Raw genomic sequence first — 17,214 nt, forward strand, 5'->3', positions numbered from 1 at the left:
CTGCACATTTTTTCAAATCGGACTCATCTATACGGAGCAATTCAAGAGAATAATATAAAAAGGGTTAACGATTTGTTGGAGATTAATTCCAATATAAATGGCGCTGTGGTTTATGATCACAAGAACTGCGGTGCATTAACTGCCTTAGGCGTTGCCGTGGAGTTGAACCGAAAAAACATCGTCCAGCTTCTATTGGATCGCGAAAGCTGTGACGTTAATGCCGCAGCAGAGTCCGGCTTGACGCCTCTCCATGTTGCAGCACTGAAAAATAATCGGAGACTCGCAAAAACATTAATTAACAAAGGCGCAACGATAGATGTCTACTCCAAGTATCAGTCGATTTTTAACTCATTACGTTTTCGTTGGGCTGTTCTTAAAAATTATGCATTTAATGAGTCCAGTGAGTTTTATAAAGTGCTGAGAATGAACATGGATATGAAACATCGGGATGGTATGACTGCACTGTAAGTTGCCGTAAAGTATAATAATTTTAAAATGGTAAAATTATTACTGAATCGTGGTGCTGACGCCAATGCTCATTGTCTAGACCGAGGCGATGGATACACGGCATTGCATTATGCTGTAATGAATGATAATATTGTAGTGATTGATCTTGTACTGAAAAGGGGTGCTAACATTAATGTCAAGTCAAGCGATGGAAAGGCAATCTTACTACATCTCGCCATTGAAACCGGAACCGAAGCCATTGTTCGATGTTTGTTAGATGCTGGCGCTGATATAAACATCAGAAGGAATACGGATTGTTACCAAGATCTAACGCCGGTTATTGAAGCTTTTAGCCGGGAACGAAGATTCACGGTGTCTTTATTAATTGAATATGGTGCGGACTTGAGTGCCATGGCTGTATGTAATTCATCTTCAGCACTCGTAAATATAATTGACTTCATTCTAAAGTCTAGATCTTTCGATATCCTCTGGAGGCCTTCATCTTTTGCTCTAATTTTTTATTTTAAATATGATTGTACATATAGAACAGGGAATCCCGTTAAGATTATACGGCATATAATAAAATCCGAAGCTGTTGGATATATTCATGAATCAGGGCTTCGTATGAAGCGTAGTTTTCTTAACAAAAGATTGAAGACTTTTTGACGATGAATGCAGAGTTCAAGTGGAGAATATGAAAGAAGAAAAAATTCAGAGCACTAATGTTTATTATTGCGAATTTTTTTTTTTAAAAACGTTCATCAGATGGCGACGTACGCGAAGAATAAGAGAATTGAGAAAGCTATGACTCTTCCTAAATTAAATTCAAAGTTTCCGCTGTACGCGCATATGTTGATGGAACTTGTTGATAAAGCACGCAAGCGCAATCAACTGCTTAAAAAAGTTTGCGAGAATCTGGAGGATGTTTCTATCAATTTGCCTTACAATTGCGTGAGTCAAATCCTTACACATCTTAGTAACCATAATTTATTGTTCTGTTTGAGAAAAAAATGAGTAATAGTGTCACGATATTTAAATATCGCGGCAGCTTCGCATTAAGTCGGGGCGGGGTAACAGATGGCAGCACACGCATCTCTCACGTCTCCAATACTATTATTATTGCGTCGGATTCAGGAAAATTTACCGAATTATTTAAATATATAAATGGATTTTATTGGCGCTGGGATGAATAATTGCGCATTCTATTTATATGCTTATGATTATTTTGGTTGGTTGACGCATGCGCGTCAACGCAACAGTTGGCATCAGTAAATTTATTTATTATAAATGAATTTACTGGTTTTATGAATAAATTACTGCAAGATTTATTTGTAAATCATATTAATAATTGGCTCTGAAATGTGTGGGTTGTCATTTAATGTCGGGAATGGGCCAAATTACACGAAAACAAGTCATGCATTATGTTAGTGTGTTGTAAAAATTAACATGCGACAGGTATATTTCTCTATTGGTTAGAGTGAGATAGATCACAACATGGCCGAAGTGCCGGCGTGAAAAACACGTGCTGCCATGGTCAGACGTGGATAATCATTTGTTCGAGCAGGGTGTGTGCCTGTTGCCTGTGTTATAAATTTGAGACGCTATTTGGCAGTTGCTAAATAAATATAAAGTATTTGATGGTCATTTGGGCATGAAAATCGTTATGTTGTTTTCAATAAGTATTGAAAAATTGATAATTACAACCAATGGAGCCTGTACGCGTTCTATATAACTGTAAGTACCTTTGTGCTTTATACATTGGCGTGTAATTTGTTCCCGCGTTGGTGGCCATTTATATATCTCACGAGTGTGAGTGAGAAAGAGCGCAGAAGTTAACAGTAACGTTCATACATATCTCTGATTGCGTACTTGTTTGTCCCAGCGGTAAATTTTACAATACTTGAAAAACCCATAGTTATTATTTGTTATTATTGAATAATTTGTAACGCAATATTTCATAAGACTCAATTAAATCCAATAATTATTCAAAATGCTTACTCAATAAATTTACCCAAAAACTCAAAACTCAAATAACTCAAAATCGGGCTACGTTACACTTCGCCCACCAATCACCCCTCTCATCTCCTCCAGATCCTGACAGGCGCCAGCCGACTTTTATAGCCCCGGTATCGGCAACGCCATGTTGGAGCACGTGACATCCACTACCCGAATCAAAACGGCGGCGCACGATCCCACATCGTAACAGTATATATATAAATACTTATATTATTATTAACTACAAATTATTAACTATAAATAATTTTTCATGTTTTGATTTCTTGACTGTACACAATTATTTGGTATTTATGTACACATGTATGTTTTTTGATGAAACTTTTAATTTTACCAAAAAATATGAAAAATAATTAGATTTTTACTGGCAAATGTCACAAATTTATCGCAAAAATTGAATCAATCTCAGTATTAATACACAAGCTTGAACAAAATTTTATTTCTTTAAGAAAATTAGTAAATAATTCCGTCTTGAACTAATTCATTAAATCAATAATATTATTGAAGAATTGATAGTTTTTCTTAACTAAACTATCGAAAGTAATAATAATAATCAAATTGTTTTTTAATTGTAAAGTTTGTAATTAAATAAATAAATAAATAAATAAATGGTTAACGTTAACGAGGCCGGTGTTTGAGCTGCACAGGGAGGGGGAGGTTCGGTGTACATTTCTCCCAATGATCGTAATCCAATCTAGGCGCACTAAATTCTTCAGCGCATTCCAAGCATACGTATATTATGCCCGAGCATTTTTTCTGATGGCTAGAAATGTGTCTGACTCTAGCAAATGGCAAAAAACATTTATTGCAATACAGATGACCATCATCATGCTCTTCAAAAACGTGTGTGTTTATTTTGGAGGCTCTCATGTTTGTATTGCAAGTATTGCAGTGATACCTGCCCCTGCCGATGTTGACGATTATCTGTTCCCGCTAAATGGCAGAAAAATTGGCCCTATCGAAGACTTGATAGTACCCTCTTTTGACCTTAAAAGCGGGAACTAACAATCCTTGAATACCCAACGCGGTATTACTAGGATCTGCAAATTCTGCCTTCCAATCATGGTTCTTCAGATAACCTTCGACACCGGCAGCATCACCACCATCGTTACCATTGCCTTCATCAGACCCACTAGTGGTTCTACGATCATTGTCCCCAGCGTCGTGAACGTTACCCGCGCGTGCATCGTCGGCGTTGTCGTCTTCTTCTTCGTCACCCCCATCACTTCCAGGTACGTTTGTAGCCGCGGTACTATCACGACTAGCCCTGTCATGGTCACTGTCAATGTTGTCATCAGCGTCAGTTTGTTCGTTCGGGTCATTTTGTAGGTCAGGATTTTGTTCATCGCTAGCCCCATCACTACTGTGTGGTCCGTCGCTTTTTAAGTCGTCTTTTGAGTAACCGTCTACGTTTAGTGCCATGCTGTCTTCAGTCCCCGGCATGTCGATGATAGTAACACGGTTTTCGTAGTTTGATTCATCGAACTGAAAAAAAAACAAATAAGGAATATTGATTGAAAAAGTCTGACCAAAGATGAGCTCTTAATTTTCATTTCAAGTACTCACTCAATAAATTTGAAATTTTCCCATTTAATAAACACGTACATTTTAAAGGTTTTTTTTTTTTTCAATTATCTATAATTTCGCAGCATTTCATGATATTTAATTGGCAATAGGTAAAACTTACAGATAAATCTTCTCTCTTCAAAAGTGTATACAACTAATTTATGGTTTGTAACCGGTCTCACCAGTAAAAAATCTTAAAGCCAACTTTTTCTCGAATTTCATGGAATTTGTTATGTTATTCGTATATCTCAAACTTTACAACAAAATCGTACGGAAATTTTTTTATAAGGAATTTCATTTTCTAAAAAAAAAAGTTATGCGAGCAATTCGGTAAAGTACTTAAATTTCAGATAAAACAGCGATTTTTCAAATTTTGAGATATTTAATTGGATTTATCTTGAAAACTACTAGTCCTATAGTGGCCGTGGTCTGAATAACTTTTTTTTTTGTAGGAAATCAAATTCCCTATAAAAAAAAAATATCCGCGTGCGAGTACACAATTCAATCAATTTTCGTGCTATGAAAAGAGTGTAGAAAGGTTTTTGCACAAATGAAATTGTCAACGAGGAAAAACCGTCAGTAAAGCACCCTCAGCGCTCTCGGGCTTGAGGTGTGCAAAAAAACCCCGTACAATTTTGTTGTATAATTCGTGGTTTGCATGTAAAATAAAAAAAAAAACATAAAATTCGAGAAAAATTTAGCTTTAAAATTCTTTACCGCTGAGGCCGATTACAAAACGTAAATTAGCTACAAACACTTTTAAACAGGAAAAATTCCTCTGTAATTTCAACCTAATAAGGATTAATCATCATAAAATGATGCAAAGATATACACGGAGAAAAGCTCATTATACTATCTACGATACTAAATTTTAAATTTCAACTATTTGATATAGTAGCAAAATTGTTCAGTGGTAATAATAATTAGTGTTACCATTGGAAATTATAACAGTGACGATTAATGTCTAAGATGCTAATTGTAACTATTAAAGTAATTGTAATTAAAATTAGAGCAATCGATGATGCTAATTATTATCATTCTAGGTTGTAAAAATTCTGGCACAAAAAATAGGATAAATTTACATAAATGTAGATCCATATTATAGCTATGAACACTGGTCACAAAAATTAAGGGATATAAAAAAAATATAAACCTGAAATTCCCAACAATGCTATCCAACGAAAAAAAAATTTTTCTAAAATGACAAAATAAATTTCCCCTCCTAGAAATAAATATAATTCGATATAATTCTGAAATTTTTCACCAGGGTAGGACAGTCACTAAAACATCCCCATAACCACCATAAACTCATGGTTTCGCGTGATTATCGGGGAAAAAATTCTAACTTATCATTTCGAGCTCCGTGTACCCTCTGTAATTTTCACAGACTTCTAAAATTACTATAGAAAATGTGAAAATAAATCAGTTATTCACATTCTCGAAAAAATTAATTACCAGATAGCACGAGTTTATGGTGGTTATGGGGTCGTTTCGGCGAACGGATTGTCATGGTGATATTTTTCACACTTTCTATAGTAATTTCGAGAGCCTGTGAAAATTACAGAGGGCACACGAAGTCGAAGTGATCAGTTAAAATATTTTTCCACAATAATCACCAGATAGCACGAGTTTATGGTGATTATGGGGTCGTTTTGGCAGACGGATTCTTATGGTGATTTTTTTACATTTCTATAGTGCCCTTAAGATTCTGTGAAAATTACGGAGGGCAGACCGAACTCAAAATGATCAGTTAGAATTTTTATCTCTGAAAATCACGCGAAACCATGAGTTTATAGTGGTTATTGGGGTGTTTTAGTGACTGGGCTACCCTGTTGATGAATTTTAAACCAATTATATGAAAGTATTTTATTCTAGGAGAATATATTTTTGGAGTTTACCCTTTAAGAATCGATTTTCATATAAGGAGCCCGGTATGGAAAAAATATGAGGTGTAAAATCTACTTAACGAATGACCTCGTTACGACTTTCACTTTTCAGGGGTATTATAGAGTGTATATAGAGTGTATAGGGTATCCTACGGGGCACCGTACGAATGAATTGTATGTATACAATTTAACTATATATACATATATAATATATATAGGTATATAATACATACTTTACGGCGTGAGTGTAAAGGGTATCCGTATTCTACGGGGCAGCGTATGAATGCATTGTATATATATATATATATATATATATATATATATATATATATATATATTTGGATGAGCTAAAAAAACCAACCTATCGAATTTACGTCTTAAAAAGGATCTATATACCTCATATTTTTTCCATACCAGGCTCCTTATATGAAAATCGATTCTTAAGGTTTTAAATATTGTTTTCTATTAGTACATTACTTTGTCAGTAATCTATTTCTAGTAATTTCTTCTAGATTAACTTATTTTAAGTTTATGTAATACTAACTTTTTAATTTTTAAATAGATATGGAATGAATAAAGTAGATTTATCAACTAAAACCTCACTTAGTATATAGAACAGATTTTTAACTTCCCGCTAATACAATTACAGATTTTCGGGAAACACAAACTAATGGCTTTGGTTTGGTCTTCCAAAACCGAGTTTTCGAAAGATCTTGACGTTTTGATGTTCGAGAAAACTGTTTCGAACACGATGATATACGAGTGTATGTGTGTATGCGTACGTACGTAAGCCTGTATGTAAATATTCTATCACTTTTCAACAGATTAACCAATTCAGATCTTGAGTGCGGCATTCAAAGCAATTTATTGATGCCTAAAATCTGTGCAGAATTTAACTTAATTTGTACAGTATTGTAATGGGTGTACTTATTACATGAATTTATTCGTGGTCTCAATGCAATAAGTATCCCACTCATGTACAAAACTTCAGGTGTTTTGTAAACCTGTCTAACTATGCTCAGGATCTCCAGGTGAGGGTAAACCCCGACTGGACCACGCAGTGAATTAAAAATTAAGAGAGAGAAGATTTGCTGTAACTTATACTTATAAGGGAAATGTTTTAAATAATTAATAAGAAATTTACAGAAGAAAATGAGTCTGGTATATATTGAAGACGGGTCATCTTACAACAATTTATGATGACGGTGAACAATAATTAAAATGGATGGTGAATATGACTCGACAAATTTTGACCTTGAAAATATTTTATAGTGACTCTACTCTATGATATTTCTCGACGACTCTATTTTATAATATTACTCAATGACTCTATTAACAATACCAAATGGCTCTATTACAATACTAAATGACTCTATTACAATACTAAATGACTCTATTACAATTCTAAATGACTCTATTAACAATTTTTCACAAGAAAGACTCCACTCACTTCACACTATCCTCCAGCACAGTCCCAAAGCCGCCAGAACTCCAATAGTGGTGTTGATCCTCGCCTCTCAGAACCAAGTCCTCCGTCCTCGATATCCACTTCCAAGATAAATACTCCAAAAGTCCACAGTAATTTATAATTTTCCAGAATAAGCTTCCACTTACCAGTGGGCTTATATGCTCTTGGCAAATGGCGTGTGTACGAATAACTTGTAATGGGTGTTAAGTATAAAAATTTTATATGAATTGTATAGTTGCGGGTAATGCGTCCGTCTTCGGTGAATGCCAAAAACCAAGAGAACGTCTCTCGACAATCGCCGAGCCTCATACCCCTCACTCGCAGGTTGGCCAACATCGACTAAAACAAAACTGTCCCCAAAACTCGACAGCAGTGACCCCAGCGATAAGTAGACTGTTCATTTATCGGCTGTTGTTGTGGGAGGAGGTCGCTCTCGTTTCGGCGCGAGTCGAATTTGAATTTGAATTTGAATTGTTTTAAAAACATAAATTTCACCCCGTTACAGTATGTTTGGAGTAATTTAAAGAATAAAATTTCTAACTTATTTCATGGATTGATTCCAAAATCTATCCAGCTTTAAGGCTCTTTATGCCGCGTCAAATGCCACCTTAAGCATCAAAACTGGATGATTTGTTCAAAATATATCGTTGTCGAAAGAATTTTAAAAAGTGTTTTTTTTTTTTACATGTTTAAAATTGTTTAACTGATTATTCCTAAGATTTTTTTAAATGTTAAACGGCAAAATCGGTCTTGTAGTTCAAAAGATATTGGCGACCAAGTATTGAAAAAATAACCATTCACGTCATTTTTCCTACGTAACTTACGATATGATATACGAAATGTATCAAAAATTGATCCGTGTCTACTATTTTGCAGTCTTTTTTCATTGCCACATAATCTATAGCAATCGGTTCGTTAGTTTGGATAATATTATCGCCTAAAAATCGGAAACACCACTTTTTTTTGCACTTGTTTTTTTGATGTTCAAGATTTAAACGCTCTGATCTAATATGAAGCTCATTTAATGATTTAGTTTAATCGAATTTTTTTATTTTTGTCGAAAGTTATCGATTTTATTAAGTAAAATCGTAAAAAAAATTAAAAGTCCGCTTGTTCATTAATTATTTGTAATTTGTCGAATTTTTAAAGCTTAATTTTTTGCCTTTAAGATTTAATAGCTATTGAATAACATATGGATCATTCCATGTCAAATCAACCGATAGTTGAAATCGACGTCTTCCGATTTGAATGAAATTTCGTCAGAAGTATACCTTTATGCTATAATGAAGTTTTACTAACCGAAAAAAATTAAAAAAATTTTCATTTAAAGTAATGCAAAACTCAAAAGCTTATTATTTTTCGAATCTTTCAAGTTTACTTTTTGAATATCTCGAAAACTATTATAGTTACAATAACCGACTTTGGTTCATTATAAAGAGGATACTTGGGCTACCAAAAAAAATGTATTTAAAAAAAAATTTTGGAAAAAATTTCAAAAATTTCAATATTTAGAAACGTTCAAAATTTAATAATTCAAAATCTAATTTTTTCTTTGGCTCAAATTTTTTCGCAGACTACCTATACATGTCCTTAGAAGACCCTGAAATTTTCAGAGAGGTGTTTATTTTTGTTTCGAAAACATGCATCTTTGAAATTAGAAATTTTTTTTTTTCGCACACGGAGAAAGATTCCGCTCAAAATTAAATTGTAATCACAACCATAACTAAAAATTTGTTATCTTAAATAAATAAGCACAATGCATAAAAAACAAAAAGGCCATTCGGCAGCCGAAATGGAAGTAGATTTTTCATTAATTAATTTTTTTCACTGTTCAAATAAAAGTTGATAATGAAATAAAATTTTTTTTGACATTTTCTTGAAAATTCTCGAGATGATAAAACAAAAAAATCAAAAAATTATAAGTATAATGCCAAAAATTGAAGCTAACTAAATGAGCTTCAGAAGAATTTTTGATGATAATGGACTATATGTTTTGATTTGACGTTATTTAAAGATACCTATGCTTATATTCAAACTATCGGACCAATGGTATTCCGGACCCTATTCGAAAAATTATGATAGATTATGGTTTTAATGCTCGAAAATTCTAGCATAAGGACAAAGGCGATAATTTGCTTTCAATAAAATCTACTAATAAAATATTCTAAGATTAAAATTTGATTGTGATATATCACAGTGTCATGCTTGAAATTAGTACTAATATTTGAAATAAAAAGCCTATTACAATATCAAACGACGAGTAGATATAGAAAATATTATCATCATAACTAATGTTAATCTTGTTATTGATATATCATATCATTTATACACTGTCGGTAAAACAAAATTGTATATACCCATTGAATTGAGATGTTTGGATTTTATAAGTGTCACACTGCGATAATATGAATTTAAGTAGCTCCATGAATTTACTAAGAAGTTGGAGAACTAATGCAATAGCAAAATTTCATTAAATGAATGGTAAAATAAGTAATTTCAGTAATCCAGGCATATGTATAGGCATGAAAATTAAAGCTTATTTGAAGAGCTTTCAGATGAATTTAATATAAAGTCGATAAGTTATCACATTCAAAAGATATTGAAGGAAGAATAAGTAAAAATATGAATTTTTGACATTTTGAAAATTTTGAAATGCTATAACTTCTAAACAAATCGACCGATTGAGCTCATTTTCAAACTCGAACATGGTAGTCACGCACAAAATACGTAGACTAAGTTTTAAGGTGATCGGTTCGAAATTGTGGCTATAATCAAAGTGAAAACCTGCATAAAATTAGCTTTTATAATATTTTGTAAATGTTCAAAACCATTTATCTATTATGAAAAATGGTCCAATCAATGAGCTGTATAGTCAAAATTGTAGGCAATCGAACGAGCTTTTACATAGAACAAACGAAAATAAGCTATTTCTTTCCGTTTAGAAGTTACATCCAGTTAAAGCGGCAAACAAATTTTTTTTGAAAATTTTACAAAATTTCAATTGACCATAACTTCTAAACTTATTGGCCGAATCAGCTCATCTTCGAACTCATCCAAGGTAATCGTCCATAGAATAAGTTTACTCAGTTTCATTAAGATCGGTGTAGAATTGCGGACGCTATCGTTGGAGAACGGCGCGTTATATTGTATATATATATATATATATATATATGTATATATATATATATAAATACATATATAAACTTTTGAAGTGAATGTATTTCCTGACTCAGCTCGCCGAGCTGAGTTTAGGGTGTTATGTCCGCCGCTTAGATTTAAATTATTTATCCGGGATTTATCCCTTTGGTAGCGATAGAAGAATTTAACGAGCGATTTGGAGGATGCGGACAACAGTAAAGAATACGAGGAAGGTTTTCACTTCCTATATTTATTATTTATTGTGGGTTTTTCGAAGAGTACGAACCCAAACGCCTTCGAGCTTGATCACGTTGCATTTATAAATCGATCAATAGAGAGAAAATGTTTTAAATGTCTCTCACTTACCTTCAGATGATTCTTTCTTCTAACACGGCAGGTTTTTATCCCTCCAGAACTTTGCAGCTCACTCGGCCTCCTCCTGAGTGGATTTGGTTGAATAGGCGCGGCTAGGGTTGTAGGATAAAATCTTATGTGCTACTTTCGAATGAAACTCTGAAGATTGAAGTTATGATCTCTAGTCTTTTTATTAAACGTTTCAATTACAATATTTTTAATTGAACTTCACTTATACACTATACTTTTCACAATGGTTTGCACTTAAAAAGATATAAAACCATTTAATTTGATTATTATTAATTTTAGTTATTTTTAATATATTTCTTAATTTATGCGTCCTTATGTAGCCTTATGGCTTTTTATGCGCAGATTATCTCGACCCGAGATCGGACTTCAATACACTTGATTTTTGTGTCACTATTCGATCGAGTCGGAGTGATTTTGATAATAATTGTAAATAACAAAAAAATACCGCTACACAATATGAAAATATCGGCCTAGTACCTTAATCAACTTACAATTTAACTGAATCTAAATATAAGATAAACCGCTGTTAATAAAATAATACCGCTACACGATAGGAACTATCGGCCTAGTACCTTTTATTAAGGACGGTTACTTATTGCCTTGTCTAGGACAGATTTTTGCAATAAGATTACGGGCTATCGACGCCGTTTACGCGGACCGTAGGACTCGAAATTTAAAGATCTGATCAACAACCACGACACCGTTTACACGATACCGTAGGACTCGAGATCTGAAAATTTGATCAACAACTAAGGCCCTGAGCCATGGTGCTCAGGCTATTTAAAACTTTTTGATTGATGTTTGATGGGAGTAATTAAATTGTTGTCATTGGTGGAAAATGACGACAGGTTTTTATTTATTCGTCAATCGTTATTGCAAAAATCGTCGCGCTACTTTTATACGCATAAGTGATGGTAGAACTGACGCTGCGTTTTCGCGTGCTTTTGTAAAGAGAAGTTTCGTAAATTTATTTATGAAATAAAATAAATTAAATAAAAAAAAATTTATTGGACATAACATATCCCCCGGAAAGTAAGAGGGTTGCAAAACTCTCTTGCTTTCCTAAACAAAATGTCCTCTCTTTATCAAAAGGTCGCGATAACGCTTACAAATGTTATTAATTGATATATATATATATATAATTAGTTTAATTATATCCTTACTCAGATAAAAGATGATTGTTCACCCATGATTAGTTATTTAGTATTAAGAGTATGTAAAACATCTTAAGTATAAATCTACCCATACCTGTATATTAAGAGTAATATGGCTAATATAAGTAAATCTTTGGATATTTAAACACGATAGGCTGTTATGGTTACGTAATGATATAACTTGGGAAGTAAGGTAGGGTCCTGCCTTGTTTCCTGCGTGTTGCATTTATTTAAATCTGCATCACGCCGACACCTAGCGATGTATGGTTTATTAATTAATTTTGCTGATTCCGTACCGGGGAATATGATCCTAGATCAAATGACGCCGTCGGTGTCCATTCTTTCTTTCTAAAAAAAAGAAAAGAAAAAAAAACTCCAGTATGCGAATTACTGCAGTGCAAAACGGGAACACAGAGGAAGAACGTGAAAAAAAATTTTGTGAATCCGTGAACATGTATATGACTGGGCGTAATTTCCGGGGTTACAGCACGTGGTTCCAGATGGTTCTGAATCGTCGTACCCCAGAAGTAAGTGCAGGGTTATAAAGTTATAAAGTATGTTAACAAGAAAAAAAATTTATAATAATCTATTTCTCTTTTTCATTTCTAGGAACTCTTGATGTTAGCATCATTGATAACAGCTCTGACCCGGCCTCTAAATCCGGTGGTGGCCCTGGAGCTAATAACGTTCGTCTGGCGAGTCGCTCGCGCTCACCCGCCCGAATTGGAGGTCCTTCGGGCGTTTTACGAGCCGAGGGAGCCCACGGCGCCGGCTTTCGAATTGTACGTGCCTCCAAACCTTGATGAGGTCGAGGTTTTGGCCACCGCCTTAAGGGAGACGGCAGAAAATCAGTTCAGGTAGATTTCTCGTTATTGTTTTTCAAAAGAAGGAAAAAAAAAAAAATTTTATTTAAATCCTTTCCTTTCAAAAAAAAAAAAAAAAATTTTTTATGTATTTTTTTTCTAGAACGCGACCCATCGTTACCGCCTTAAGTGAGGAGGAGTGAGGGTAACGCTGTTCGAGGGAGAGGCGTCAAATTTAACACAAAAAAAACAAAAATTAACTAAATAAACATTAACTAAAATAAACTTAAAACAAAATTCTAAGCTCATGGAGAATTTATATAAAAATGAAATCTATGTGTATATATAATAAAAAAAAAAATTTTCTTATCCACCCGAGTAAATTTTATTAATTAAATCCTTTTCCCTTTATGATAAAATTATTTTTTTTCTAAGTATTAGCCATACGTGTGCATCTGAGGGAGAGAGTCGTGGTTAATATGTGAGAGAGTGGGATCGGTAGTGCCCAATCGGTCTCCTCTTTGTGCGACGTTCGTCGCTCTCGCGGACGCTCTATAACAACGAGATGCTAGGTATCGACCGCTGCATTGATTCTTTGGATAAATGAACATTTAACCGGCAAGTGGTGCTATCTTACAGATTTCTGGGGGAACTGATTCCCAACGACGGCTTACTTCCCACGGAATTATTTCCATCTTTGTTACTCTTATTGAAATTTTTCGTTTAACGCAATTAGCGGGTAATATCGTTCATCATGCTTGAAATATCCAAAGATTACATTTGGTTATACTATTTATCTTAATGATTAATATATATATATATATATATATATATATATATATATATATGTTGTATTTATTTTTATATATTAATATATGATAGAGTAATAAAATAATATTATAATATTGTTTTTGCTCAAACGAAACTTAAGCGTATTTGCGGGTGAAGGTGCGAAATGCTTAATCGTAGAATATTGGTCGATTTTTGCCGATATCAGCAAGGTCAAGGATCTTTTACTTTTATTTTCATTATTTTCAGAATTATTTTGTTCACATCGTTCATAATATTTTTCGTTTATTGTTGTTACTGCTTCTATTTAGTAACTGTGAACTGTTTAAACTGGGGTAAGTAGGTTTTAATAAAATTTTTTTTTTTTTCGCAATTTTTTTTTTTCGAGCAAAAGGAAAATTATAATAGCACTGCTCCCGTCCCCTCAGGAAGCAACAGAATTTATTCTTTGCTTTCTGATTTTAAATATTCTTTCAGGCTGGAAAGAAAAAAAAATGTGCAACGGATTAATTCGTAGTTCACGGGATTCATTAGAAGGATGCCCTTTTCCAACGGTTGAGGCATTAGGTGTTCCCGAAGTTCAACCCCTATGGTATGATTACTTCGATCCCGTATTTTTGTTTGTAACCCATCAATATGAGGTCGATTGGTTGCATTCTATTGCCCCTTTCGTCCCCCCTACTGATTCACAGGGTGTGGTTACAACGTTGTTGGATGTAATTATTATTATTATAAATATTTTCCTAATTTGTTCTTTTCATTGCAAGTAAAAAAAAAAATTTTCTTTTCAGTATGCTGTGACTAACTTGCATTTGCACTATACGGACGATCGTTTGCTCAATTGTGGAACTTTATTGGAAAGTTTAAGAGATATTAGAGACATCAGAGAATACCGAAAAAATCTTCGGTTTTTAAATTTTCGTTTAAAGGAATTTCCTTTAATTTGGTTATTTAGATGTTAATCTCAAAAAAAAACTTTATTAAACAGCTGAATTAAATAAAAAAAATTTATAATAAATTTTTGACTTACTCATTTCAAACCTTTTCTAATGCATTCCCCTTTTCGAGGAAAAAAAAAAAATTTTGTTTTTGTACTAACTCTTCAGATCTAAATAATTTATTTTAACGTTCGTTAAATATCGTTGTATTGAACGTTTATGTCGCTCAGCTTCTCATATTTCAGCTGATCGCAACATTCTTACCTCCAGACTGTCATTCCAGTGTTTAACTTTGCACAATTAACATGTCTCTATCATTCGGACAAAAATATCACCTTGACGATCCGATCTTCTATTTCGTTAGGTCGGATTTAGAGTTTGCCTATATTAGGCGAATTCTCTCAATTTGGAACCCGGAGGTCCAAATTTGTGATTGTTATTATTCTTGTGGTGTGAGAAATAATTTATTACATGTAAGTTGCACAAAGTTAATTAGAATTAGTGAGAAACACTAATTTATATGTGGTTGGTGTTCCTAATGGACTTTGTTTATTTAGTATTATTTGAATACTACGCATTCCCTGCCTTGCTGTCCTAGACGGTTGAAGCGGGAGTTATTTTTGGCTTGGAGTAAGCACGTTTGGAGGACTAAGGAAAAGGAAGATGACGATGACGAGGACGACGATTGGTTACTCGATATGGAACCAATCGATTGGTTGTTCGATGGGACCATTAGAATTGAGGAGGATATCGAACTCGAGGCATTGGAGGAACTTGGGGATTCCGAGGATGAAGGTTCAGTGGATCTTGATGGAGAGGTAGATCCCTTCGATCCAGCCGTTGCTGGATAAATGAACATTTTTCACAACCACTTATTTTTTGTGACGTCATCTTACTTAATAAAGATTGACGACTGGAAATTCTTTGTGTTTTTTTTTTGTTTATTTGGTTTCTTTTTTTTTTTTTTTATATCTTTCCCAAAAAAAAACGAATTTCTGTTTTTTTATTTTTTTTTTGTACTTTTATTTATTAGCGATATTTTTTTTTTTTTTTTTTTTTTTTCGTTGGTCGCCTGGTAAGTGAGATTGTTTACTTTATTTGAGGTAAGTTATTACTTTTTGTTAATTATTCATTTTATCCGGCTGGGTTCTAAAAGAGATTTCTTTTTTGATTTAGGTTGGTGAAATAAAGGAGTTGGCGGGTAATAGGAGAAATGGGGAATAGAAGGGATTGTTTGAAAGCGGGTGTATCCGGTTAGAATTTGGAGGAATTTTTAAGAAGTCCAGTGGGAACATAAATTGAAGTTGTTCTGACGAGTAATTATAAGGTAAGAATGTCCGATTCAATTTTTGTAGATAAAGACCTTAATTTTAATAATTCGTTCCAACTTAGGAAATTCCAGTCAACGCTCTCTGCTATATCTTATTGTTAGTTTCCATAATTGAGTCTCCCTTTCTTTTTTTTTTTTTTTTTTTTTTTTTTTTTTTTTTTTTTTTAGTTTACTGTTTCTAACCGGAGGTGTATGCCGGTCAAGTAGGATTCCTTTTCAAAAAATTTCTAGGAAGTAAAGATATGATTAATAAAATGAAATCTAAAGAGGGAATTTATTCCTGCAACTTATTCTACTCCTTTTTTTTTTTTTTTTTTGAAAAGGATTCTTACTTAGCGGTTTTAATATAACAAGTTTTATATCTGACTTTAAACTAACTAGGTTGGCTACTGTTTAAATTGGAGGCGCGTAATCGCTGATTCTGAAGAGTCTCTCTCTTCTTGGAGGTGCTGCCGATTTGGTGATGAAAGACGTGCTGGTTGAACGTGACTTGCTTGGAGGTGGATGCTGTAACGTATCTTGAAGTTCTATTACTTCAATTTTGTTTTGGCCAGGTAACGCTTCTGGTTGCTTCCCGCAGGTAAGTTTGGTTTCTTTATTAAGATTTGGGGAATTCTTTGCTGACTTTCTGTTTTTCTTGCAGGTGAACGAATATTTCCATCTACAGCAGTAGCAGCATTTGATGAATATTGGGATAAGGAGGATGATCCCCAACACACCTACGGCGGACATATTTCCTGCCGTCATTTTCCGGTGTATTTCGTCTTCTTGGTGGTGAAGAGAAATTTCACTCATTCGATTTTCTGTTTCTTCTAGCCCTGCTCCCCAGGGTTTGAATTTGTCGATGCTATAAAGGGGGTCAGTATTACCCTTAGAGAAAAATCCGGGTACGTTTGGTTGAGCTGATAAATTGGATGACAGAGATACCAGAGTCAGATTCAATGTTGGCAGAGTTATTTTAAGTTGAGTTGTTTCTTCGTCTACGCTCTTGAGTAGGTATTTTCCGTTTCTGATTTCGCATCCATTTTTAAGTTGGATCATTCCCGTCCCGTTGATGTAATAATCTTTCTCAATACGATTCGAACATTTAAGGCTTAACTTTTCTTCTGTACATGTCGAATATGCCCAAGCGTTTGGTTGGTAAAGTTTAGTCCAAGTGGTCTTGCACTTGGGAATAATTCGAACATTGCAAGTTCGCATAACTTCCTCGGTTGATTTCATCAATAATCTCATTTCGCAGTCGACTTCTTCAGGGTTCTCCGTGGATTGCAGCGGAATGTCCGGACGACAGGACAAAT

General features: G+C 33.9%; 2 protein-coding genes across 2 annotated transcripts; one reads left to right on the forward strand and one right to left on the reverse strand.

Annotated features, from left to right (window-relative positions):
• Positions 1-495: 495 nt before the first annotated feature.
• On the forward strand, positions 496-1,962 carry LOC130670443 (putative ankyrin repeat protein RF_0381). The gene is made up of 3 exons (XM_057473849.1): positions 496-864; positions 1,213-1,398; positions 1,924-1,962. The coding sequence occupies exons 1-3, from the start codon at positions 496-498 to the stop codon at positions 1,960-1,962; spliced, it is 594 nt and encodes a 197-aa protein (XP_057329832.1).
• A 1,116-nt stretch (positions 1,963-3,078) lies between these two features.
• Positions 3,079-4,013, reverse strand: LOC130670444 (prostatic spermine-binding protein-like). The gene is made up of 3 exons (XM_057473850.1): positions 3,990-4,013; positions 3,467-3,945; positions 3,079-3,241 (listed from the first exon to the last, which is right to left on the reverse strand). The coding sequence occupies exons 1-3, from the start codon at positions 4,011-4,013 to the stop codon at positions 3,079-3,081; spliced, it is 666 nt and encodes a 221-aa protein (XP_057329833.1).
• Between the last annotated feature and the right edge of the window lie 13,201 nt (positions 4,014-17,214).

Source organism: Microplitis mediator, chromosome 6 (genome assembly GCF_029852145.1).
Source record: "Microplitis mediator isolate UGA2020A chromosome 6, iyMicMedi2.1, whole genome shotgun sequence".
Taxonomy (NCBI): domain Eukaryota; kingdom Metazoa; phylum Arthropoda; class Insecta; order Hymenoptera; family Braconidae; genus Microplitis; species Microplitis mediator.

Excerpts from the sequence above, each read along its gene's own strand:
- LOC130670443 (XM_057473849.1), top strand. The coding sequence starts at position 496 with ATGGTAAAATTATTACTGAATCGTGGTGCTGACGCCAATGCTCATTGT. Across the intron at positions 865-1,212 it reads CGGACTTGAGTGCCATGGCT|ATGGCGACGTACGCGAAGAA; the intron begins GTATGTAATTCA and ends AACGTTCATCAG. Across the intron at positions 1,399-1,923 it reads TCAATTTGCCTTACAATTGC|AGTGAGATAGATCACAACAT; the intron begins GTGAGTCAAATC and ends TCTATTGGTTAG.
- LOC130670444 (XM_057473850.1), bottom strand. The coding sequence starts at position 4,013 with ATGAAAATTAAGAGCTCATCTTTG. Across the intron at positions 3,946-3,989 it reads AAATTAAGAGCTCATCTTTG|TTCGATGAATCAAACTACGA; the intron begins GTCAGACTTTTT and ends TTTTTTTTTCAG. Across the intron at positions 3,242-3,466 it reads GCGTTGGGTATTCAAGGATT|AGTCAGACACATTTCTAGCC; the intron begins GTTAGTTCCCGC and ends GCCATTTGCTAG.